The sequence below is a fragment of the Ammospiza caudacuta genome, chromosome 19, assembly GCF_027887145.1.
Source record: "Ammospiza caudacuta isolate bAmmCau1 chromosome 19, bAmmCau1.pri, whole genome shotgun sequence".
NCBI lineage: Eukaryota > Metazoa > Chordata > Aves > Passeriformes > Passerellidae > Ammospiza > Ammospiza caudacuta.
In genome coordinates, this window is record NC_080611.1 from 7,467,944 (window position 1) to 7,494,332 (window position 26,389).

General features: G+C 38.3%; 1 protein-coding gene across 1 annotated transcript in view; it reads right to left on the bottom strand.

Annotated features, from left to right (window-relative positions):
• Nucleotides 1-339: 339 nt before the first annotated feature.
• The window catches only part of CA10 (carbonic anhydrase 10), a 153,258-nt gene continuing 127,208 nt past the window's right edge, over nt 340-26,389 (bottom strand). The window contains exons 6-11 of the mRNA XM_058817375.1: nt 25,726-25,911; nt 11,482-11,577; nt 9,828-9,900; nt 4,310-4,464; nt 1,917-2,091; nt 340-1,068 (exon numbers count right to left, since the gene is read on the bottom strand). Of these exons, the coding sequence (XP_058673358.1) occupies nt 1,046-1,068; nt 1,917-2,091; nt 4,310-4,464; nt 9,828-9,900; nt 11,482-11,577; nt 25,726-25,911 (708 nt within the window). The 3' untranslated portion in view covers nt 340-1,045. The remainder of the gene's footprint in view (nt 1,069-1,916; nt 2,092-4,309; nt 4,465-9,827; nt 9,901-11,481; nt 11,578-25,725; nt 25,912-26,389) is intronic.

Consider the following 26,389-nt stretch of genomic DNA (forward strand, 5'->3'; position numbering starts at 1 on the left):
TATCTGTAAAGAAAAAATATCCCTTTCACCACAAATTTACAGGATTGAATGTTTGTCCCGGTAATGGCTTCAGCAAGGAAAATGACAGTTTTAAACTGAGATATGTTTCATCTGCTTTCTGCTTCTGAGCCCAGTGGAGTTTAAGTTATACCACCTTTAAGTGCATTCCCAATTGTCCTTCACTCACTTGAATGGGCTGCAAAAAAAGAAATTAAGTAAAAAAAAAAAGAACAAAAAAAAAAAGAGGAAAAAAAATAAAACCACAAATAATGCATCCACAAGTAGAAGAGGCTTGTCATTTCAGAAAGGAAAAAAAGAAATCAAAGCAACTTAACTAAATTAATTTGTTAAACACATTTATTGAGTTGTTAATAGTAACCAACACAAAGTATGATCTGTTGTAAAGCAAGAAACAGAAAATGGATATATTCTGGTTTTGCCAAATCCTACTACAGATATGTGACAGAGGGAAATATTTAAATTTCCTTTATATTCTGCAGTGATATATTTACAATACTTATCCAGCAAAGTCTGTCCCTTTTAAAATTAAATGAACAGAAAGATCATACCTAGAAATGATTTCTTTACAGGAGTCTTGTTCTGTCTTGTCAATATCCATTAATGATAGTGAAATAATGAGAGCTTTCCAAGATTACTTGGCACACAGAACACAACTCCACTTTGATGCTGTACTGATCCACCTTTTTTCTTTTTTTTTTCTTTTTTTTTTTCAGTTGAGGGAGAGAGAGGGAGAAGATTAAGAATTTCTTATGTACAAAGTCTGAAAAGTCTTTGTGACTCCAAATTAGTTCAGGAAAATTGTAATCACATTTACTGTAATACTTTTGTTTTGTCTTTTGTTTTGTTTTGTTTTTAAATGGCCATCAATCACATGAATAAATTTTGAGGAGTTTTCCAGCATGGCAGCTGTTTTCCCACAGCACAAAGTGCATGTGAGCCAGAGAGGGAGGTTGGGTGCATTGCAGATGATGTCGATTCCCAGAAGAAGCATTCCACTGAGGATTTGGATTTTGCCTGCTCTGTCTCATTTGAGGAGCCATTCATTTACTGGAAGAGAAACAAACAAAAACAATCATGCTTCAATAAACTCCAAATATGAAACTGGTTTAACACTGTGAATCAAATTTAACTGCTTTAACACTACACTAGGCACTTAGGCAAAATGTCTTAAAAAAGCCAGGAGGTTCAGTTTCCTCCTTTTTCTAGAAAAGAATTAAGTCTGAAGAATGACTCTTCCTTTGAAGTATTGCAACAGAGTCATCTGCCTCGCTGCTGAAAATGTCCTTTCATTCCTTTAGTGCTTCTCCTTCATAATGATGACATTACTGCTGTGAGGGCACTTTAACACTATTATTTCAGGCAACACAGTCGTGTGCCTGGGCTCAAAGATGCACGAGACACATTAAAGCTCAGCTGTGGCAGTGTAGGACTCTAGCTGCAGGTGACTGAGCTGCTTCATTGTTTATATCTCCAGCTGTCTATCTACTTAGCAATTTAGGTGTTTGTTATGGTGGTGCACCTTGAAAGTGAAATTAAGTCTTATCAATTACTAATTTTGTTTGAGATCAGTTGTCAACAAGACTAGCTCATCCACCTTTGTGGATGAGTCAACCAGAGCAAAATGCACTTTGTAAGGGGAGAAGACTTTAAAATGAGGCTAGAAAACCAAGGGCCTGTCCTATTTACTTCTAAAAAACATATCTGATGTCCCAGGCTGTTTTTTTGTCATGCATTTACTCATCTATTTCAAATGTGTGGCAATTCACTGACACAGTTATTCCCCAAGATCTGGAGTTTTATGGGTTTTTATTTGTGTGCCTTGCATGCCCTTGGATTTCTCAAAGAAAGGAGCTCAGTGAAAGCATAGAAAGGGTCATTCTGGAGGTGGAACATACCTCTATACTGTAGTTTCTGTGCTCTATTGTTTGGACAATCTTTTCCCTGTAAACTAAAGTTGATATTGGTTCGGATACATCGATTGTTGAGAGGCTGGACTGGTCTGAAATTGTCGCTCATGCTCAGAAATATCTGTGATGGCTGATTCTGGCTTAGAAGTCGCAAAGAATGCATCTATAAAGACAAAACAGGGGGGTTTTAGTACTGGTCTTTGCTGCAAGTAAACAACATACAACACTATTAAATAGATTAGTTAATAAATTGAAGTAAAACAGAATTTCAGTGAAACAGAATTTCAGTGAAACCAAATTTAAGTTAACTCTGCCAGTTTGTAGTCAGAGTTAACTTAAAACCATTCCTTGTGTGTTCCTCTGTTTCTGAGCCCCATTTTAAATGAGAGTAACCAGTTTTGTGGGGAGTGAATGAAAATAGTATTGAGGTGTCTTTGGGTGAGCCAGAAAGTAATGGAATAAACAGTGCTGGATGGCAGCAGCTGGTACAGAGCAAATGAATTTGATGAATGACAAGAGCAAATTTCCTGAACAGTGTAGCTTTCAGTTGAGAAGCCACAGTTTTGGTTGGTGTTATTCAACAACCAGGTAGGGGCAGGCTGGATGGGAAGGAAAACTGACAGTGATGCTGCTGAAGTCATGAAATTAATGATGTTAAAAAGTGAGAGCCTGTTTTTGCTGACAGGTCTGTCATGATTCTGTCTGTGCTGTGACTGTGAGTGTTCCTACAGCAGAAACCTGTGCTGGTTTCACAGCACAGAGGGAAATGGTGAATCATCCTGTGCATCCAGTGCTGGTTGGCAGAAATGACTGTTATGGTGACTGTGCAACTCTTGATTGATCCAAGTCAACCAAAATCAGAGAGGGAAAAAAAAAAGGTTTCACATTTCATACCAGGAATCCTCAATATTTTGGTTTAAAGATATAAAAACAAATTATTTTCCACATTAGTGTACAATTTATGATGTTTGTTTATGGCATTTAATGGGGAAATCCAGTAGCTGTGGTTTATGTACTGGAAGTCTTTAACAGCTTTTAGGGAAAACTTCAGCTGGGCATTGCTTTTTCAGTATGAGTACACAACATAATTAGTAAGTATTCCACAAAATCAATTTTCAGCATTAATAATGGAGGATATAACTAAGCATTAATGGAGGATGTGATTAACCATTAAAGCATGACAAGTAGCAAATATCATGAGGGTATAACCCATAGGTAGCAGCACAGACTAGAAATATTTGAATCCTTATTTTGCACATTAATGTTGGACCTAAAAATGTTGCTTGTAGGAAAATATTCAGGTCGTGTGTTTGAAAAGTTCACACTAGTGAGCCTTTTGCCTCTGCTCAGCTGTGTCATCTCCCAGATCACCCATTTAGAAAGGAAACAAAGTGCTTTCACTACCTCCAGACTAAACTGGACAGAGGGAATATCACAAAAATAAAACATCTCAGGCTTTTAAAAGTAATCTTATTTACAATGTTAATATGATTTTAAATCCCAAAATGATATTTAGGGTTGTTTTCTCGTTCCTAATTTCATTTCTCAGGCCACATTTCTTTTGCTGCCTGCTTGGGCCGAGCAGATGGAGGTTCAAGTATACAAGAGAGGAGGTTTTAGTTAGGTCACAGCTCTGTAGGCAACTCACTGATGGAAACTCTGAGGAGAGGCCAGTTGGTGTTAAATTTGCTGTTTTCTGACGCCAGGATTTGGACTGTAAGCAAGTTGTACAGAAATTTAGTTTTTGAGATTTTTCCACTGGTGCGTTTCCTCAATAGCTTCCTTTTGGATGTGAAGTTGTGTTTTCTCTTGCATAGTTTCTCTTGCTTCTCTCTAATAGGGGCTTCAATACTTCAGTCTGATTTTTCCAAAGGTATCTGTGGTGTGTATCCTGTAATTTTATTCTATACCAGAAAGCACTGGCTGATTTTATTTCCAGAAGGCTCCATATACTGCATCTCTGTCACATTATGTGCTATTGATACGTTGTTTGTTCAGACCTAGGAATGACCTCTGTTATCCTTAATAACCTCAGTTATGTTTGTACAACACTGATGTACTTGTTGTAGAGCCTCCAAGTAACTGTTCACAGCATCATAGAATGATGCAGTTGTGGAGAGACTGCTGAAAACCTTTTGGTTCAAACCCTCACTGAAAACAGGGTCCCCCTTAAAGTTTGTGTGTGTAGATACTGATGGAGCTCTAAACAGTTGGTATTTTTATTTTGACAAAAAACCTCTTCAATGCTTCTGCAACCTGTATAAATAGCATGCAGGGATCCCTACAGCACAAGAGCTGAATCTAATGTAAAGCTAGAAATATTATGTTTAAAATTTTACTTTGTACCTATCCTAGACTGAGTAATTTGTAAATTGCTTTACCTGCATCCTTGTTATGTAGACAGGTTTGTTCATTATTATCCAGCTTGCTGTTTCATAGCAGGGTGGAATTGTCATTGACCCATCATACGTAATGAAACTAGATGTCTCTGGATAAAGTTCCTCAATATTAAGCCCCTGTAGTAAGTATGCATCATCTGGAGAACAAAGGAGGAAAACAACTCAGGTAAAACAGCAGCATCACAAAGCAAACAACAAAAACCCCCAAACAAAACAAACAAACAAATAAAAAAAAATCACCCTTTTCATGTCTCCTAATTCCAGAACATGATGACATGATGTTCAGTTCTACCAAAGAATGAAGCTTAACAGATGCACATTTCTGGATCCTCCAGCAATTTAGACAAGAACAAGTAACACAAGTAATATCCCTCACCCTGCTGGGTGGATCTGCACTGAGATTCCCATTCACACACACTGGGAACTGAGCACAGGCTCTCACAGGGCAACTCTAAATCACATTTAGGGACTGGAGTCAAAAGCTTCTTGAAGTTGCAGTTATTGATTGAGATGCAGAAGCCTTTGAAGAATGCTGACTTTCCATCTTTTGGGGTCATTAACAATTTTTGCTCAACAAAGCCTCAGAAAGGCCAAGAGAATTAAAACTTAATTGCCCGTCTGGCATGAGAGGAAATTGCAGTTAGTGCATGATAATAAAGCTGCTCCATGAAGCCTCCCAGCCTTTCATGTGCACAGTGGTGTGGGTGCAGTGCCAGCTCCCTCAGAAAGCTAAACTCTAGGTTGAAGGCTTGCTGGGAAGCAGTACCAGGAGTCCTGCCTTTATTGTAAGGCTCTCTAGGAATGAATGAAGTGTATTCCTCTGCAACAGAATTTATCCTGTGGATATGTACCTAAATATAATGAGATATATCTTTCAAAATTCATCAGAGTTCCTCAGTGTTTTCTGTACTATCTGCACTATTTCTCTTGGGTAATGCTGGCCTTACAGTACTTTTGGCAGTGCTGTCAAAGCTAAAACTCAGATTTGCCTGCCAAATCTTAGGCTGTAGGAGTTCATCCACTCAGGGATAAACATATTTTATTACTGATACACTGCTGCTTGTGTGTATCTCAGAGGAAGCTGGGGTGGTTATGATTTGTAACATTGTGAGTTCTCTTTGAACCCTTTCACCTGTGTGTGGTGTCTCCAATTTGGTTCATTTGCAGAGGAAATGTTAAAATGCAGGCAAGGAAAAGTGCACACTGAGGTGTGTTCCCTCTTTCAATGCTCAACATAAGCTGACCTTGATTTGTAGAGAAATCCAAATGATCAAGGAATTGTATAGGAGCTAAAAAAGAAAGGTGCAATTTAACTTGAATTTAACATATTGTAGCTGAAGGACATAACTTAGATGAGCAAAAGACTTGTCTTGTACAACCTAATGGAAAAATAAGAAGGGCTGCAGATTATTGTCTTGGGCAACAGAAAATCAAAGAACACAGGCAGAGAAAATGTGACCCTGTTTTTTTATTTTAACACAGCAGAGTCAACATGGAACAGGGTTTGGGGGCAACAATATTGGCAGCTACAGCCCAGTTAAAGTGTCAAGGTGAGAGTGTAATGTTTCCGCCTCACTGACCAGGGCCTTACTGTTATTTAATATTTTAATATTAAATAACAGTATTTATTATATATTATTATTATTAATTATTAATTATATATAATATTATATATTATTATTAAAATATATTTTATTATATTAACAGTATGTTGTTTTACAAAAAAAAATCCTGGCAGGCCCTCTCGTGTTTGTTAGAAAAAGAGTCCTCTGCCCTGCCCTTGCAGCCTGGGCTGGGTGATTGCAGTGCTGGCTGGATCCTCAAGCAGAAGGGGAAGTGCCATTACTGTCCCCTCTTTTAATATGACCAGGCTTCAGTGGCCCATGGCCCATGACAGCTTCTTCCTAAACCCAAACCTTCCAGACACAAGCATGAAATCACAGTCAAAATGCAGTTATATCTGAACAAGTAGAGATGACTGAATACATCTGGTCATTGAAAACATTATTTGCAGTGCACTGGTGATTTTGCTAGAATTGCATCGGAAGAGAACTGATGGATTTTTTTCATGCCAATGCCTGTTTTCAATGAGTTGTCACACACTTTTCCCTTTCCCACATGAACACCCTGTTCATTATTTATGAGCCATGGAAAGTGGTGTGTTTTAACACCAAGTGGCACAGAGTCAGGCAGAAGAGATCCCTAAAGACCAAATCTGCTTTCTCACAGCCATATTGGCTTCAGCTGGGCTAAAATCATTTCAACCAGGTAGAATTTGCCCTGAAAGGTTTACTAGGAGATGGAAAACTAACTGAAGATTAATATAGATGAGAGATATTCCTATGAGAAAATGGAGGAAAATACCACTTCAGGAAAAGTCAAAGATAGGGGTGAATGAAATAAGGGTTTGTCCAAGAAAACACAGGACTTATTAATGCCTGTATGTGAGTTATATTCCCATGGGAAGTCAGATGATTCCTTGAGAGAAGATGACACAATAAGAATTTGGTTACCAACATTTTTCCCACGAACAGGTCTGTCCTTTCCCCACATCTTGGTAAGGGTTTCTTGTTCTGGAGTTGAAGCAGACCTGGTGGGTTGGTATTACTACCAGACTGCCGCCCTCCAAATTCTTGCTTATATTTACTGAAAATACATTCAAAAATGCTCAAAATCACCCTGTTATGATCTCTTGCCAGTGACAAGCTTCCTTTCATAAATCCATCCAGCCCTTCCTGGACCCTCTGCATCATTCCTATCTGCAGTCCACAATGTGTTATTCTTGTTCTGCTCATGCCTTACGGTGATTTCCAAACCCAGGAATTTTTCTCTCTACAAATTAGATTTCATTAAATTTCACATTCATTCACATAAAGGCCTTGACTCTGACAATTTACCTAGGAAATAATGTAAATCCTTTTATCCCTAGGCTTGTAATATATGTGTGGGATTGGCTTTCTTTGTATGCTCTCTTTATAATAATGCTTTTTATAGGGAATATAGTGTTTATTGAGTGGAGGAAGGTACATTTGATTTTAAAGTTCATATCATGATAATCCAGAAGAGGATCTAGGTTAGATTTACAGGGTAAGAAATGAAGAGATCCTCATTTTCTCTGCTTACCAGACAATGAGAAGACCAAATTTTTATGTGGAATTTTGGGAATCTAAAAAGTTAATTTTTTCCCTGATGTTAAGCAAATACTGGATGAAAGCTCATGTAGCATAACTGTTTTGAAAGAAAGCTAACTTGTCCCCTCAAATGGCACACTTAATGAGGAATAATAAAAAAGTTTTCTTTTGAGATACCTACACAGCTTCTGACTAAAACCTGCTTGAAAAAACCCTTGTTTCAGCTTGCTCACAGTCAATTCTTTGGGCTGCGATAACAGAACCAAAGAAACATTTAAAATCCCCTTAAAAATTCCTTGGAGTCCACTTACTTCACTTTAGCCATCAATATCTGTAAATAAACATTTAATATCTAAATAAACATTTAAAATCTCCTTAAAAATTCCTTGGGGTCCACTTACTTCACTGTAGCCATAAGAGCAGAAATTTCCCTGTTAATGCTCTTGGCATGTGGAAATTTCACACAGCAGGAGACACAGCACTTAATTTTGTTGCTTTTCTTTAAAAAAAAAAAAAAAAACAACAAAACCTTTTATTTATGTTATGGACTGTCCTGACTTTGAACCAGCATTCTTTTTATCATTCCCTCCACGCTCCTCTTGAGCACATGGGGCCTGGGCATTTTGTCAGCACTGTGCTGAGTATTGACTTCAAGAGTGGAGCCCTAAAGTAGAAGCTGCAGAACTCCAGCTACTAAAGGCACACTAGAAATCCTTGCAGTGTAAGAGGTAAAATTAGTTTTCAGCAATGGTGCTATAATCCATCATGCAAGACAGCTGCAAAATTACTTTCAATAACACTTTCATGTTCCCAATTTACACTAAAAATTCACAGTCAATACTTGTTACTACAGTAAGTAACCCAATGCCTTGTGGAATATTGTGTGCATTGTGTCTACCAGTGATTTAATTTTAACGGATAAACTTAGCGAAAACCGTGGTTAAAAATTAAAGCAATTCTGTTAATCACTGATTTTCCAGCCTGTGTTTTATGTGTTCATCTTCATGAGAAATTTCATTTAGAATACCCAAATTAGGTGAGATTGGAGTAATGTTTCCCTTGTAAGGAGACAAAACAAGCAGTGGGAGGTAGTGGGATGCTGCCAGCTCCGGAGAAGAGGAGTTTTTTTCACTGTAAATGCAGCATACAAATGAAATATTCAGTTTTGGGAGGGTGGGCCCCATGGGAGAACACCTGGCTGGTTCCCAGAAGCTGGGAATATAGAATCTGTGGGTGAAGAAGCTGGAAAAAGCTCTCAGCTTTAACAATAATTCCCTGTTTCCAAGATGCTGCAGCAGCACTGGTAGGCAGGAAGCTCTTGCAGAACATCCTTGCTGCATTTTTGCAAGGAACCAGGACAAGCAGTTTAAAAATGGGACTGATCTGCTTCTTCCATGCAGAGATGATGACATTTGATACTGATAGAACAATCTGGATAAAACATTCTGAGGAGAACCCTCTGTTGCCTTCCTTTCCATAGGTATTGTAGAGAACTGAGTTTCATTATCATAGAAGCCTCTTATTTGGACTAAAGGTGTAACGAGATTTTTACCTCTCAGGTAAAAGCAGAGTAGCCTCAGTGGTATGGAGGTGTGTGTGTTGCAGGAGAGAACAAGGAATTATTTGTGTTATCCCCTTGCTGTGTACTTTCTGAAAGTTAAATTCTGCTATTGTTGAACTTACAAACTTCATAGCAGCTTAGAATATTCGACAAAGGAAATGAGGTTTTCAGGAGAAGAGGTTTAATTTATGTATATGTATTTTTCATTATTTTCTCTAAAATATCTTAATTAAGCTCCGGTTTTCCACAAGGTCTATATATGAACATGGAATTATTGAGGATCATCAGTTAAAGGCTTTTCAAATGAGAATATAACAAATATAAAAGCTGTGTTAATAACCTCTTTCTATATCTGTTAAATGCAGCAGTAGTTGAATAGGAATGTTTTAACTTTTACTTTAAAAAGAAAACACTGATGAATACTAAATCCAGTGAATTGTGCAGGATCTTGACATAACCAGATCCAATACAATCCAGGCTGCTACACATGTCCCTTTTACTGCTAACAGTAGAGAGGTTCTCCTGCACATTCTGTGTGAATACAGTATATGTATGTGTCAAATATAATTTCATTAATTTGTTGTTGCACCTTCAGATGTAAAACAGACTTTGAAGTTCAAAATTCATTTGAAAAATTGATGACCTAATGAGCTTTTTCACATTCCTGAGTTTATCATGCAGAGTTCCTGACAATGCAAACCTGGAATTACTGCCCATAATGAGGTGCCTCTTGTTTCAGGATCACTAAATGTGTTATTTGATAGTGAAAGAACACAGCTGTTTCTAGAGGAAATGAAAAGAAACTTACTCTTATATGTTATTCTTGTTATGGTGTCTCTGTTAAGCATACGATTTAGAAATGGATTTGATGATTCAGATACCTACAGAAGAGAAAATGCACAATGTCAAAATCTTCTCACAGACATTTCCTTGCAGCTCTTCCATGTGTGCACACAGACACTCTCTCATAGTCCTCCAGTTGAATTCTCCTTTTTGTCATTGTTGTGGGAGAAGGAAATAATTACTCACTTGTTTTTCTAATGAAGCTTGATAGAAAGTTGGTAGAATAAATAAAACACAAGGAACAGGGTGAACAGAAATCAATGCCTGAATAAAAGCATGAACACAGGTTTCTCCTCCGACAGCTTTGGTGAAATTTGCAGGTGGTTGATATATTAGGCAGGATTTTCACTAGTATTCCATTATTTTATTTATTGATAAATATAATTTCCTTGCAGTAGGCTTTTTTGATTGCAAATTAAAGCTCTCTTCCTCTGGTTTATGTCTGGGTAATATATGAGGTAACACCTCATGTTCAGGTGGAACTTTCCATGTGTCAGATTCTACCCCACAGTTGCTCAGCAGCCCTGAGCAGAGTCTGGTCCATCCTCTGACACCTCCCTGCAGGTACTTCTAAATATTGATAAGATTCTCTCTGTCTCCTCTTTAATTTTTGCCTTTTTCATGAATACAGGTCAGATTGCTGGGTCATAATAAAATACTTTTTGGATTTAAAAAAAAAACCAAAAAAAGTAACATAAATATATTTCTTAAATATTAGACCCATGTGAAAATTGTCCTTTTATATCTAATTATTCAGTATACTCTGTGAAATGCATACTTTATATCTGAGGTTAATGCTTTGTTAGGACCTTTATGAAATGGGATTAGAGTACTGAGGGGAAATAATAGATATCCCATACCTAAGGTGTGATGAGGTGAACTTCAGCATTACTCAGAAATACACACTTTTTTAGACTGATGAAACAGTGATACATAATGACAGAATATAAACAATATTTGGAGGGGAGAAATAATTTTTTTTCTATAAAATGAGACAAAAGGTTTCTCCAGTGTAATGAAAGAGGCTTGGGAAAACCACGAAGTTTAGAGTTTAGTGTTAGATCACTATAAATGATAGACTTAAATATGTACCTTGAATGCAACAGGATGGAGACAAAATATTCACATGCCTTTGTGGTTCTGTGAAATGCAAGATACTAGAAGTTCTACTTTTAATGTTCTTTCAGTTTGCATGGTTTCAAGATGTTTTAAATAACACAGAAAAAAACTGATTTTGCTGGCTTTGAAACATTAGCATGACAGGCCCTCTCTCCCAGGGCCTCAACCTACTAGAAGGGATTTGAATGAATAACATTTCATGAAGAAACACTAAATCTGCAAAGCTAGTGACTTCTGCCATAGCCATGAAAGTTTTATGAGTGATGTTTATGATGTAAGGGGTTTTTTCCCCCACCTCCCTTACCCCTTTTAATTTTCTTTATATTGTAAAAGCTTTGGAGAAGAGATGGCATGCTCAGTTTAGGAAGAAGCTGTCTCTGGATTCCAGATCAGAGCTTCTGGGCATTGCTGTAGCATAATTAGGAGTCAAACGCCTGCATTTACAGTTCATGGAAAATTTACTGTCTATATATTAGGAATCTCTAATGCAGAATACTTACTTTCATAAATATGGAAACTACCACCAACCCATTAGGACTCTTTGCAGCTTCTGTGACATTTGTGTACAACTCATGGTTATAGTGGATCAGCTGAACCTAAAAAAGAGTGAAGGGAAGGATTACAATTAACCATTGCCAAATAACTCCATACAGTTTTTGCAAACACTACCCACACACTGCTTGGTCGGTACCGCGATCCCATCTCTGCTTTGGGTACTTTGCAGCAGGGTAATTTTTCAGGCATTTGCAGCACAAATCATCTTAACAACTTCAGTCACCATCTGGCTCCAACTGGTACAGCACCAGCACGTTTTCCTCTAAATTGCCAGCCACTGGATTCACCCACATCCAGCTCCAGATTGCACTGCAGGGCTGGCATCACCTCCCTGTTCCATCACTTGCCATGGGCACCAAGCAAGCCGTGCTCTGCAGCCTGAGGCCAATCACAGAAGAATCAGGGGTTGAAATATTTGAGGAAACACATGGGATATGATGACACTGTATTAAAAGCACATCAGAATAAGAGCAGATTTACAATGCTGAAAGCACCCTTTGAGTTTAGTTTGGGTTTCAGGGCTCAAAGGCAATACTGAATCTTGCTTTAATCCACTGATTTTCTTAGGAAGATTCCCCCTTTAAGATTAATTTGCCACAGAACAAGTGATACCTCTTTGTTTTCCTCCAGCTACAGAAGATCTGTTTTGCAGGAAAAAGATTAAGATTAATTACTCTCTGATGAAAAACCAGAACGTGGCCTTGTTCCACCACCCAAGAATGTGCATTGGACCAAGACCAGAATCAGAAACAGAGCTTTTTAGCCTCTCAGGACTGCCCATGTTCTGCTGCAGGCAAAAATGGAGCAATAGGAAACTGAGGGAATTTGGAATATTGCAGTAGTTCACACACAGTTTTCCACAGTCCTCTTGGGAATAATAGAGTACCCTTTTTTCTCACTTGAAAAATTATAAGCATTTTTGATTTGTAAATGATGAGAGAAGTAAAGCATGAAGTAAATGGCAGCAGGAAACAGCTCATCTGTAACCACAGTATTTATAGTATGCTGCACTATCTGAGAAACTGTTGGGATACCTCATTGAGAGCAAGCAGAAAGTGTGTTTCCAGCACAGCAGGGAACAAAAGCAAATGAAATTGTTCAAGAAGACCGGTTAAATGTTTGTTTAGATTCAGAGTTCCTGTAAGAAGTAGCTAAGATATCATTAAGGAAAATAATTATGCATTTTTGTTCCTCCAAAGTTTAATAAAAACAGCAAAAGAAATGTAGTTTCTGCACGGTGGGTGCCTGGAGAGAAAAACAATTTTACTGATTTAAAAGCTATTAATAAGAACAGTTATTCCACTGTTAAAATATAATTGCTCTTACAGGTCTTGTAAAACTCAAGAGTTATTTATGGCACTAATTTTGTGGGTATGAACAGGTATGAGATCAGTGCAATTTGTGTGACTGACAAACCCTTTTTAAAGTTGTCCTAAATTAAATTAAATGTACCTCCTGCTTTGTGGAAAGGCATAGCACCAGCTGGGAGAGCATGGACCAGCTCTGTGCTCCTGATTTGTCTTGTTTGCCTGGACCAATCCAGGAAAATTTTCTTATCTTTGAAGAACCAAACCATCTTTTCATGCCCAGGGCACTCAACCATGAAATGCTGGTGTCTGACAAGGTGGTTTTACATATTAATTAATCCACAAATGTACCTTTTACTCTTTATGTATACGCATACAGCAATGCAGTGCTCTTGCTTTGTTAATAAATTGATAACATGAATTGTAGGTGATCACCTGTACTGCAGTTTACTTTGCACTTTAGGAAATTACTGCAGTTTTAAGATTAAAATCTGTTTAAAAAAAATAACTTGGCTATACTAAGCTAAGGAGAAATGCAAAAAAAACCAGTCGCTTGAAATAAATTTTTAACTCTTTTTGATGTTCTCTTTATTAAAATGCAGGTTATTTAGTCTTTTGCTGACAAATGTGCTTTGTGCTTTGTTTTGCATTTTTTACTGATTTTGACAGTTATTTTCTGATTTAAAAGAAATGTATATAAATAACTGGTTTAATAGACAGGCTTGTCATCCACATTTATAGCTATATGTCAACTGTTTTATCCTAGATAAATAAACAATATTAGAATTATTTTTTACTTTAAAGAGTAAGACTAAGAATGCATGGAAGGAACTCATTTTTCTTCTGCTTCTAAGCAGACAGCTGAGTAGAGAAATGCAATAATCATGCAGTAAAGTGGAAATACAGTTGGGTTAACTACTCTTGGCTGCAAAATCTACTTTATTAGAAATAATGGCATGTTTGGAATTAGCACTGAAGCTACAAATGGCGTCTAACCATTTTGTTAGAGCAGTTGGTAACAAGAACTCACTTGCAATAAAGAGTGTTCAACAGCGAGCCTCAGCCAGTGTTCCTTGATAGCATGTTAACATGGGGTGTTATTTCCAGCATGTATTATGGCTCCTAGAAATAAATCTATAATAAATATATAAAAGGCTCTGCCATAACTTGCTTTAGGGTTGAAGTAGTTTTCTCTAGTTATTTCTAGAGGCCGTTTGGGCTGCTGACCTGGTAAGTTACAGCCTAATAAGGCTCTAACAGAGCCTTATTTTTTGTTTATATGCAACCACTGCAGCTAAAAAATATTTTTTAAAAAAGTACCCAAATGAAATGTAGATGATTAAGTCTTTCTCCTTAATATTTATATATACTCTGAGTACTATTTATTTGCAAGTAGGAAACAAGACTAGTTCAGGTAATATTTAAAACTTGAATTTTTTTCTTAAGCATCACCAGGCCTACAGTACCAAGTACAAATTGCTGTCTGAAGAGACCATATTGGCCGTGCTTATCTCAGAATTTGCTTTCAGGACTTTCACCTTTGTGACAAAACAAAAAAAAAAATTACCTAAATAGGCTGAAAAAATAAAAGTGAGTGTTACAGGGCTTGTAAGGGTTGCAGGATGAAGAGAGAGGCGAGAATGTTGACTTCATGTTCAGAAGGCTTGATTTATTATTTTATGATATTTATTACATTATGACTATACTAAAAAGAATAGAGAGAAAAGTTCTCAGAAGCTAGCTAAGCTAAGAATGGAAAAGAAATGAATGACAAAGTTCTGTGTCCAGGCAGAAAGCAAGAACAGCTCTGCCGTGAGTGGTCAGTAAATCCAAACATCCACAGGAGACCAATCATGGATCCACCTGTTGCATTCCACAGCAGCAGATAACCACTGTTTACATTTTGTTGCTGAGGCCACAGCTTCTCAGAAGGGGGAAAAATCCTAAAGAAAGGGTTTTTATGAAAAGATGTTGGTGACAAGTGAGTGGTGATGGATTCCTGACATCCAAATGCTGCTGGAACTGTTGCAAGTGTTACAACTATTTGTGCTCCCTTCCCCACAGCAGAAAATTCAAGGAAAGAAAAATCCAAATTGAGCCTCAGAGGGACAGAGGAGTTCCTTGGCTGCTGGCTGCTGAGTGCCTTGGGGAGGGTTTTTGACAGGGGAGTCATTGCTGTGTCATTTGGAACCCAATTGCTCCAAACATGGGTATTTTGGGCTGACCTGCCACTCAACCACTCTTGTCACTCATCGTTAGCAGATGAGCAAGACCTGGATAAACATCAATAAATGACACTTCTCTGCAATTTGCTTTGTGTGAGGATCAAATTGAAGTTTGAGGCTCAAATGCTTAATGTTGATTATGTCTTGGCTGATGCAGAATTTCACTGCAAGCTGTAATTTGGCACTGAGCCAATCCGTCATCTGCAAAAGTTGTATCTTAAGAGAGAATAAGGGTAATGTAGGGGAAAAAATCACTATTAGATGAGTCTATCATAATTTCTGACTTTGTGCAGGATTTTCTGACTAAACACTGCATTTAAATTGTTTTCTCATTTTAAATACTGCAGATCGTCAGCCACCATGATGATGAACTCGATATAAATGCTCCATTTGGTAGATTCAGTTACATAATGGTGCTCTGTATTTCTGCTGGAATTCTGTTTCTTTAGCAATGAGCCCAGAAACCAGCAGAAAATGGTTCCTGCATGTCAAGAATGTGGGGAAGTGGTGATTGATGCTGTTTCTGTTGTTCACTGCATTGCCCTGAGACATTGAATACAAAGGATGCCAGAGGAGGTCACTGACAGAGGATTTAGCAGTTCAAGCCTTCTCCAAAATCCACCAGACCTCTGAGTCCACCTTGCTAAAGAACCACCTGTAGTTCCATTTCTGTTCAGGGGCTGGGCATGATGGACAAGGGCAGACAGACAGACAGAGTGCTGCACCTGACCCCTCTGCCTTTATTTAATGTCTTTGTTATGTACCATATCCTCCGGTATGGCTTTTGCACAGCAAATCAAAAACAAAAAAAACCACCAAAAAACAAAAACAACAGCCCTTTCTCTTAGTGCACTGATGAAATGGAGCTGAAAATTACTGGAGATAAAAATCCAGCTCTTTGAACTGTAATGCTAAGAATTCTTCAACGAAAGTAAACACCTAATTGAGGATAATGTTGGCTCTCTCTATAACTTTATTACTTTGTCAATCTTACATCATTAAGCCTGTATTTAATTTCATTATCCTGCAGTAAGCAGTTTGTTGTTGAGGTGAGATAGGCTGGTTTGTGGTGTCTGTAGGCAAAGCTGTGTTTTACTTTAAATGCAGGTAGTGCTGTTTTTAGCTCTTGAGTTATGTAGAAACAATGTAATTATCCTATTACCTTGCTAAAACATCTGATAATTTGTCAATGATGTGAAAACATGAGAACTTAAACGTGATAAATTCAAGTAGGAATGTAGCTGTTATTTTCTTTCCGTTCCACTTTAACAATATCAATTTGCCAGGCTGTTGTGAGGAAAGGATTCCATATTAAACTGTCAGTGGGGGATGGCGTATCACTAAAAGGATTAATAATAAAAGATATATTTCTGATTTTAGTAAGCTTAATATATATGCAAAGTAAGTGTTTAGCTGTATAAACCATTCAAATATATACAATTTAGTTTTACTGCATACCAAATTATGTGCCCCTTTTCTCTAGGCTTTGCAAAGCCCATTATATCAAGTTTAAAGGGAGACACATAGAAAGAAGGCAAAGAAAAAAAATCTAGTTCTTCCTACTTTAAAAAAAATGCTGTAGAAGTGTGAGCCCAGTAAAAATTCAGAATTCTGTCTACAGAGTTCCCAGACTCCTCAAGAAGTCCCTTAATCCTATTAAAAATTGCTGGTTTCTCAGCAAACAGCACGAAGAGTTTTTCCTGGGAGAAATGTTTTAATAATTAAAATTAGTCAATACTGAAGTGCAGAAGGTTATTTGATCTTGCTCAGAAACTGACACTTTCCAGAAGGGAAAAAAAAAATGCAATCTGTCTAGTAAATCACTTTTTGCAGAACTGGGAGTCAAGTAGAAGAAATTTGCTGCAGAAGAAAAGAGGGCAACTCACCAGGGAAATGGGATTGCTGAAAACAATTGTGAGTTTGAAAATCAAGGTGGAGATTTTTAGGACATTTCCTGAAAAAAAATCTCTAAGTCTATCAAGATGAGACGTAAAAATGCATTTGTTAGTACTTCAGGGCACTGCATCTCTCAACCACATAATATAAAGTTGCTGTTGGCTCTGGTGCTCCAGTCCAAATTTCAGTTTGTCTACTTTCCCCCTCTAATTCCAATTAAACTCAGCTGTTTTATCAAGTCAGTCTATATTTCTGCACAGAACTGAGGCTTCCCACCTTCATTTAATACAGTGAAATTTTGCTCCCATCACCCCTGTCAGCTCTGGACAGTGGCAGCAGATGACAAGATGAAATCAAAGCCCTGCCCATGGCTGTCTGTGCCCAGCAGAGCTGGATTCCTTTTGAGCCTTGCTCTTTTCCAGCCTTTCTTTTGATACTGCATGTGCCACACAAGCTGTGGCACTTCCCCAGCGCATGTTCAAACCCAAATATTCCCATTTTTATAAACACCAAACCTCTCCTCTGGCCTTTTCTGATCCATTTCTTTCTGTCACTTAAAATCTGTCACTCTTCCAGCATTATTACTGCCATCCAGCTGTTCCATCCTCCCAGTGTGCATCTCCTAGAGAGGCAAAATGGTCCTTAAACACACCCCGGTTTCCTGTCTCAGTGGGGTTCAGGGGTCAGTGAATGCCAGTCTGAGACCAGGCCTCTGCTTTGTCACGATGGAAAAGGGCAGTGATGCTGCTCCAGCACCTGCATCACTCTGGGGAAATCACAGGTGGCCATTGCAAGTGTCTCTGGAAGCAGAAGAATCAATTCAAGTGCTCTGGCAGGTTGCAGTATCTCACCTTTTCCCTGAACAGCTAAATTGTGTCTTTGCATTCTGAATTTTAGCTCTGTCGTAGCATAATTAGAATCAACTCATTTCAGAAACAAAAAAAAAAGTATACCAAATGTTGCATTAACTGTGTTACAAAAGTATTTTACTTTATCACACAATGAGGGCAGCATTAATGTACAATCTAAATGTACAGTGATGCTGCAATTCAGCAGAATTGATGTTGTGGCTGAAGAAACCCCCGACCTTCTGAATTACTTTAATTTGTTTGATTCACCTTGTTTGACCCCTCTCTGTGGCAGATCAGGTAAGGCAGCAAAGAGGGAGGCACAAAAAGACTGTCAGGGCAAGCAAACTAAGAGAGGCACAACTAGCTCTTCTGCTCCCACTTCTTAACTCTGGAGCATTAAACCTGTGCATTCTGTAATTTTTTTAGCTAAATTTATTCTGTGTTATTTGAAGCACCACAAAATACATGCATTGTTTTGGAAAAAAGAAAATTAAAAAGACAACAGAAGAACTGCCTTTAACTCAGAAGATAGCTGGGAGAACAGGCACAGGCTTAATCTGCTCATACTCTGAGCAGGGAGCAGAAAGTACTATATTTATACCCTCGATAAATGATTTCATGTTGTTATTATATTTGCTGGATCTTCTAATTTTTAAGTAAGGAACACTGGAACAGAACATATTTTTTAGCACCTTTCATGTTTATACCATACTTTACAAGTGAAGTACTCAAAATTCAGTAAGTAGCAGAGGAACATCTTGGAGATGAGCATCTGGCAACTGTCACAAATCCTGGTATTGGGAATCCCATGGGTGGGACAGGCACAGATTATTCCACAGGCTGAGGTGATTGGAGTAGTTTGCTCACAGACCTGTGCAGTTTTATACCCTTATCATATTTACACTATTATTGGCCAACCAAAGGCCTGGTAAATATACAATTTAATAATAAAAGTAGATCTAATTGGACAAGGTAATTGCTACTACTTGAAAAGACCCAGATAAAATCATACAGTCCAGTCCCTGCAGCTGAGGCTGGATATAGGTCTCTGTTGTAGTTAGATGAGAAAATGTTCTGTGAGGGACGCTGTGGAACAGCTCAATTGCCAGTGAATTTTGCAGGATCTGCTTGTACCTTGGAGGAACTGTCTCTCAACAAAATACTTTTGACCATGCAGCTCTCATCTCAGTCCAGACAAGACACCAGAGCAAAGAAAAGCAGGAATGAAGGTGGTGCTGCCATGGCAAACTCCTCTGCAGGCAGGGGAACCACCAGCTTGGGTTCTGCCATTCCCCCAGATCCCATTTCCTTCTGGTTCCTCTACTGCTAATAACAAATGGGGAGAAGGGTAAAAGTGCCAGCAGCAATAAAGGGAAAAAGAATTCAGTGCAACCTATCTAAAGCAGCAGCAGCTCACATTGCTTCAGAACAGGAGGATCAGAAGGAGGAGGAAAATTTTTCATTAAACAAAACACCAATGACAGCTTCTTAATAAATATAAGAAAATATTTTCACCTAACCAACTATTAAGTAGTGGATTATTCATTCAAACCAGCTCAGCATTCACCTGTTGCTGGTTTTATCTCACGTTTATATATGTATGCACACACACATAAGGTTTTCAGTTCTCACTATGCTAATCATTTGAGAAAATTTGGCCCAAAAACCTGAAGGTTAGTGCATCACAGCAGGACACAGATTTCAGATTACAAAGGCTGTGCTGTTTTTTTCTCAAGTTGTTTGCAATAGTTTTATTGTCTGTGGCTGGAGGTGTTCAGCCAGCCATATGTAGCTCTTTTTGACCCTTATTTGCAGTGTCACTGCTGTAAATAAGATTTCCAAAATGCATTAAAAGTACATGGGAAGCATGCTGGTGTTATCATAGTGCAGTTTGCTCATCAGAAACTGGTGCAGCTCTACTTCTTCACAGAGAGATGGTGTAAGAAAGGTGTACAGATGAAATCTGTGCATGCTAAGGATAGCTTTATTTGCTTCATTAATAGCCAGTTTGATAAACAGCTGTTCAGTTACAGGTCTTCTGATTAGAATCCAAGTATGAAGACTGTCAAAATAATTAAATGGTTCAATAAATCTGAGACTATATATCCAAAGAAAAATTACTATACATTAGAGACTTTTTAAGAGGTATTCACCCCATCTTTGAAGTTCCATGAACTTCAACGACACATCTTGAAAGTTATTTTTCACTGCTTCACTGATTTTTAATATTGTCAAATACTTATGGCCCTGCAATCCAGAAGTACTTTGGGATCTACTTAGCCTGGTGTATTTATTATACTACAGTCTTCTCTATGTGGCATCTGTTTTATCAACCTCTTGTTCTATATTTACAAGTTTGGAAATTTGAAAGGTAGCTGGTGAGAGGCAGGTTCAGGTATGGATGACAAAAGGCTTTCTGGGTGGCACAATATTGGGTATATATGACGGGAGGTTCATATATACATATATTGTATATATACATATATTGTATATATGACAGGAGGTTCATGACTGTTCTTTGATGGAGTTGGGTGTTGCAGCTTGCACAGTGCACTGTCTGAGGATGATGAACTTTGACTTGAGCAGCAACAGTGCAAGTTCTGCCTGCTTAAGGTGCCCCTTATTATTCTGTTCCATATCAATGGAACAGAATAAAAACAGAGTGAATTTTGAGAAATCAGGTGGCCAAAATTTCCGGGTCTTTGCAAACACCATGAGCTCTCATGGCTTCACCCTGCCATGCCTGTTGTCCTGCCCACAGTTGACTCACCCTCTATCATTTGCAAGCCCAGCACAAGAATTACCCTGTGAGGTAACTGGTAGTTAATGGGGAAACGTGCTAATAGCATTCCAAGGGCTGTCATTAGTGTCTGCTGTGTGCAGCTATTCGCAGTTCAGAATTTCCAAGGGGACCATGACATGACAGCTTCCAGCACTGCACATTTCTGAATTAGGATTTTGGTTCAGGCCCAGCTTGAAACAAAACAACAAACTAAAAGGAGACAGATGGTCTCTTCCAGCTCCTCACTGCACTTTTATTTTCCTCTTCATAAACATTAAAGGACAGATTTTCAGCTGGTATAGGATGATACAGCTCAGTAATTCCGTTGGTTTTCTAGAATTCTCCTTTTTTATATTGTATTATTTTAAACTATGTACATCTTCAAATTTAATAACAGTAATTCACTTTTAGTTATAAGTTGCCACTTATAAGGAAAAAATAAGCACAAAATAAGGAATAGTATCTAGCAGTACACAGATAAAACTGATCTACTTCAAGCTGCCCAAAGATTGTTTGGTGATCACAACCAAAACATTGATGAGTTTAAAAGATCATTTGAAAGACAGATGGCATCAAAAAACTGATGTGATATTCTTTGTTAGGAAATAAGCCTGTGTCTTTAAAATTCTCTTTTCCCCTTAATCTTTTGGTAATTTCTACAATATTAGCAATTTCTGGATACTTTATTATTTGGCAATACCTTGTGTACATAAAGTAAGAAAAAACAAAGATCATGTAAAAGCTCACAATGGAGTTTGCATTTTAAATTTAGGTGAATTTAAGTATTTTGAATCCTAGAGATTGCATCCTATTTTTTCTTATATTGTGACCCCCATAGTTTATGTGCTTGTAACAGTTACAACGTACATCCCAAATTACATCTGTCATCATCCCCACGGTTTCACTCATTTCCAGGGATTTTTTATGTATATGAAGATTAGTGGGAGTAAACCCTGAATATGCTGCCTGACAGCTCAAAATTCTAACAAAAGATCTCCAACTTTCTTTGAAGTACTCATCTTCAATACTGACTGTATCTAAAAAATAGTGAGATATTTTCAAATTGGCCATGGGTAAAAGGCTTTCGGAACTCTTTGTTGTTGTTGTTGCTTTTGTTTTTGGGGATTTTTCTGCCCTGCCACTTTTCCTTTCATCATTTTCCTGGATTTCTGAAAGGAAATCCTATGAGAATAGAATAGACTGACATTCATTAGAATCTGGAAGAATAAGGGTGATTCCTTTTTATTTCTAATTAACTGCACCAGGGAACGGCTCTACCAGTCAGGAGGAAGAACAGTTCCTCTATTGTGCCTTCTGTGACTTAGGAACAGTACATGGGGAGGCTCTAAGCTATAAATCAAACAGTGAAAATCCTCTTAACTGAACACACCCTTGGGCTTCACACAGAATAAGGGTTTGCCCTAATCATAAGCAGAACTAGTTGGGGTTTTTTTGCTGAAACGGGGGTTTGCTGGAAAATGCTTATGTGTCAAAACCAAAGTACCTTGTGGAGGGAACTTGATTAAAAAGAGATTTTTTTTTTATGAAAGACAAGCAGAAACTATCAGAAATTTCCCTGATTTCCTGCCCATTTGTCTTGTGATTCATCTAAAAGCGTGCAGATCAGATGCCTTCGGGAACTGGCTGGTTGGCCTGTGATGCCCCTCCCCAAAGAAGGGCTGGCTGAGTGTGAGTAAAATCATGTTTGTGGGTACAGACAGACTCCCAAAGGGACAACCTGGCTACCCAAAGCATGACAGCTTTAAGGCTGCCATGGAGTACTCTGACTTACACTAGAATTCCTGGGGTTAGGCTGGGATTTGCAGCCTTGGGTGCAGATGGAAATATTCCTGCCTGATGCCTCTTTCACAGCAGTAATTGTGCCCAAATCAGGAAGGGTCAGGGCTGGGTTGTTCTGCTGAAACCACAGCAGCACCACCCTCCCAGGCTTGTCCATGAGCCACCTCACTGGAAATATCTCACTGCCTCCACTGCTCTGAAAGAAGAAATGGAATAAAAATGTGCCAAAATTTAAAACAACTGAAGCAGTCTTAGCGTAGTAATTTGTGATTTGAGTAAAACTGGCTCCACAGGTGAGTGCCACAATACTCTTCAGAACAGCCCATGAGTTCCAAAACCACAATACTCATTACTAGGATGAGAAATCTGCCTGGCCCTTTGATTATTAGTTTTTGTCTTTGAAATACACGCACATCCTGCTAAAGGAGTGTGTGGTAAAGAGGCTTCACGTTCTGCCCATGGTGAATTTTTCTGCAAATGATTTATGTATTTTTCATGATGTTTTTATTGGTAGCATATTTTTGTGATGTTTTATTGATCCTTACCTGTTTTCTTAATGTGAAGAGAGCAAGCAATGAACACTAATCTGTCTTCTCAAGCACTTGACAGTGGTACACTTAGTAGTACTAAGAAGTCTTTTATCCTTCTCTGAATCAGAATTCCTTATTTCAGGCAAGTATGCTAATTTATCATTTATGCACATTACCATAAGCTTTTCTGTTCTCCCAGAAAATAAAATAAAAAAGAGGGTAGAAGTTTGCTTCTTCTGGAGAATCTTAGCAGAACCCTAATTTGAAAGCCGTGCTCCTCTAATGCATTATTTAACGAATTTTAGTGCAGTGCAAGTGCTGCACTGAGAGTTTGGTGGATTGGAGCAGGAAGAAGGAGCTGGGTCTGCACAACCTCACCAGGATACTTCAGTCTTCAGGGGGCCAAAACAGCAGCAGGTAATGAGAACTGGGTGGCTGAGCTCCTGTAGCCATGGATGCTGTCAGATTAATTCTTGTGCCAGCATAGGAAGTGATGGGACCATGCTGTGCTCTGAACATGGATTTCAAAGCATCAGGCTGGGCTGAAGGTGCTGTATGGGACTGATAGCTCAGTCACTTTGTGCTTTGATTGTCAGAGGAAATGGGAAATAAATGGCTGAAGTGGAGAAGAGCAAAGATTTATTCATGTAACAAAATACACCAAATATATACTGTTCACATTGAACATGCCTTGGAAAAGAAATTTTAAAAAATCTATTTTCATTATTCCTAAGAATTTTGCATTTGCGAGAATGTGACAGCTGCTTCTGGCCAGTCCTATACCGAAGGTTAAGCAGATGAAGGCTGTGTTGCCAGCTGGTTCTGTTATTAGCAGAGTAGTAAAGTAGTGGCATGTTCATACTTAGATAAGAAAAAGTAAATAAAGTTCAAGATGATGGAAGGAGATGGAAAGTAATGGACTTGCCTTTTCTAGCTAAAATCCAGAATTCTCTTTGCCTTTGGTAAAACTTTCAGAGTAATAACTTGCATATGGCAAGCTGTGCCTATGGCAAATCATCAGTGACAAAGTGCTTTCATGGCAGGTACATTAAAAACCCCAACCAAAGCACTGAATTCATCTCAGTATCTGAAAGGGAGTCCTTGAATCTCAGCTCCTCTGCCTGCTGTTTGTCTGTGCTCTGTTGTCAAGGAAAATGCATCTCCACAGAGTGATTTGCCCTGTCCTAAGAGACCCAGCTCTGGCTGTCAGGACTGATTAATCCTTTGAAGGTGCTGAGCTCTTTCTATTCAGTGCAGGAGGATTCAGACAACAAGATGAATCCTGCACACGCTGCAGACCCAGTTGTGCCTGACTGACTGACAGCAGTTTACACCAAGCTCAGTTTTCTGCTCTTATTAAGAAATGTTGAGGTCTCTGTTAAAAACCACCAAATATTAATAGTACTTCAGAACTCTAGCTTTCAAAACCAGAAGAACCTATAGCTAATAACAATAAGTATTGCCAGACAATGCTCTACATTTTTCCATTGTTACAGTCTAGGACTGATGAATTAAAAACTCTTTTAGAAGCATCTGAAATGGTGGTGACACATTACAAGTGCTGTGGTATGTTTCAACCAGATTTTTGCTTTCATGTTCAGTCAATTTTTTTTTTTGTTGAATATTGCTCTCATGTGTCTGAACAGCAAAGCAAAGACCTTGTTTACTACAACATCCTTTCAGCACTTAAAGGAGGAATACATGATGAGTTCACTTATAGAATTGAACAAAGGCAACCAAAATCACTTGCGTAAGTCATTAGTAATTTCACAAAAAAGCTGCCACAGGCTATATGTCGCTTATAAAACAAAGCCAATGATTACCATCAATTATAACATCATCAGGTAACAATGCTGCAATTAATTTCTTACTCTTAAATAACTGCTGTTGCTCAGTGCCAAAGAAAATGCCACACATTAAGTGACTCATCACCAGTCTGTGATGCATAGTACAGATGTTAATTTGATTACTCATCTTTGAGAAAATAAGTGCTTTATGATTAGAAAGCTTTTCTTTTTTGATATTCTGAAAGAATGGTAAGAGAGTGGCTTTAAAAATAATCCCTAAAGTAACATAGAGTTATTGTGAACCATTATTTTGAGTTGTAGAGTTGGACACTGCGTAGTTCACAGCCATGGCCCAAGCTGGAGGACAATGGGGTACTGCAAACCTCATGCATCTCTTTTATGTGAGAATGTTCCTATATAAGGAAAATGGAAGGATCCCATTTTGTTTGTCCCAGAAAATCTGCAAACTTTATTGTAAATCTTGAAAAAGAGCTCCATCTAAGCCACTAAAATATTTATCCAGCAAGAATAATGAGCCATTCTAGAATAGGTATCAGAATCAAGAAATTATGGTCTTTCTTGGGACAGGAAATACATGTTATAGACACGTATTTAAGATAAAACATTACTATTCTGCCAGGGACTATGTATGCAGTTAACTTTATTTCTGGAGCAGAATTCTGAGGAGTCATCTCCAGAATCAAGTATCGCCTTGTTTCTTCATGAACCAAAGGCAGGATGGTACTCAACGTGAAGTTTTACAGACCATTGAGAAGCAAAATAGCACTTCTGTGGGAATTTGAAGCACTTCCAGGATTACTTTGTAGTTAATCTCATGCTTCCCTTTACAAGAGACATAAAGGCCCCATCCAAAGAGACCCGATTAAACAATTCCCCGATTTTCAGAACGGCTGCAGGAAAACAGTTTTTACAGATTAACTTGCAAATACCTTCGGGCAGAAATAAGAGGCGGGTAATTCCTGGTGGTACCACCTCCCCAGGGTGACATACCTCTCCAGAAAAGGCCTGGCCATTGAGGAGGTGCTCTGAGCCCTGGCTGTCCTCGCTGCCAAAGTGTAACCGGATTTCCTCCAGGCGGTGGCTGTAGGTCATGGGGCCCCCGGAGATGTTCACCAGGTGCTCCTTGTCTAACCGCAGGGACACGTGTCTCCCTGTGTTGTACATCGTCCCGCTGACCTAAACAAAGTGGAGAGGAGGAAAAAAAAAAGGTTTTTCTTTTCACAATAATCTCCAAAACTTACAAACTGATTGGGGTTTTGCTCTTTACGCGCCTTCACTCAAGTACAGCGACGCATCTTGTGGTTGTGAGATGAAACAACCAACCTCAGGTCACACTTCAATTTCTGCTTTGAACCTTACATTGTGTATTCAAATATTTTGTTAAAACCCTATGTACACATTTTAGCCTTGGGCTGACATGGTGGATAGGACTGTTGCACTCCTAATTAAGTAGGTTTTTAGAGTACTTTTCTTGCCAGGTCTGAATAATGGCTTCATTTGAAAATTTCCGCACAGGAAATGGGAACATTTCAGCTGACATAAATTATTAAAGTACACTCGAACAAATCTGAAATTTAATTTTTCCCCCTTCTTTTAATATTTATAACAAAGTTACCCAAAAGTAAAGGTGGTTCAAAAAGCTGAGATGCAATTT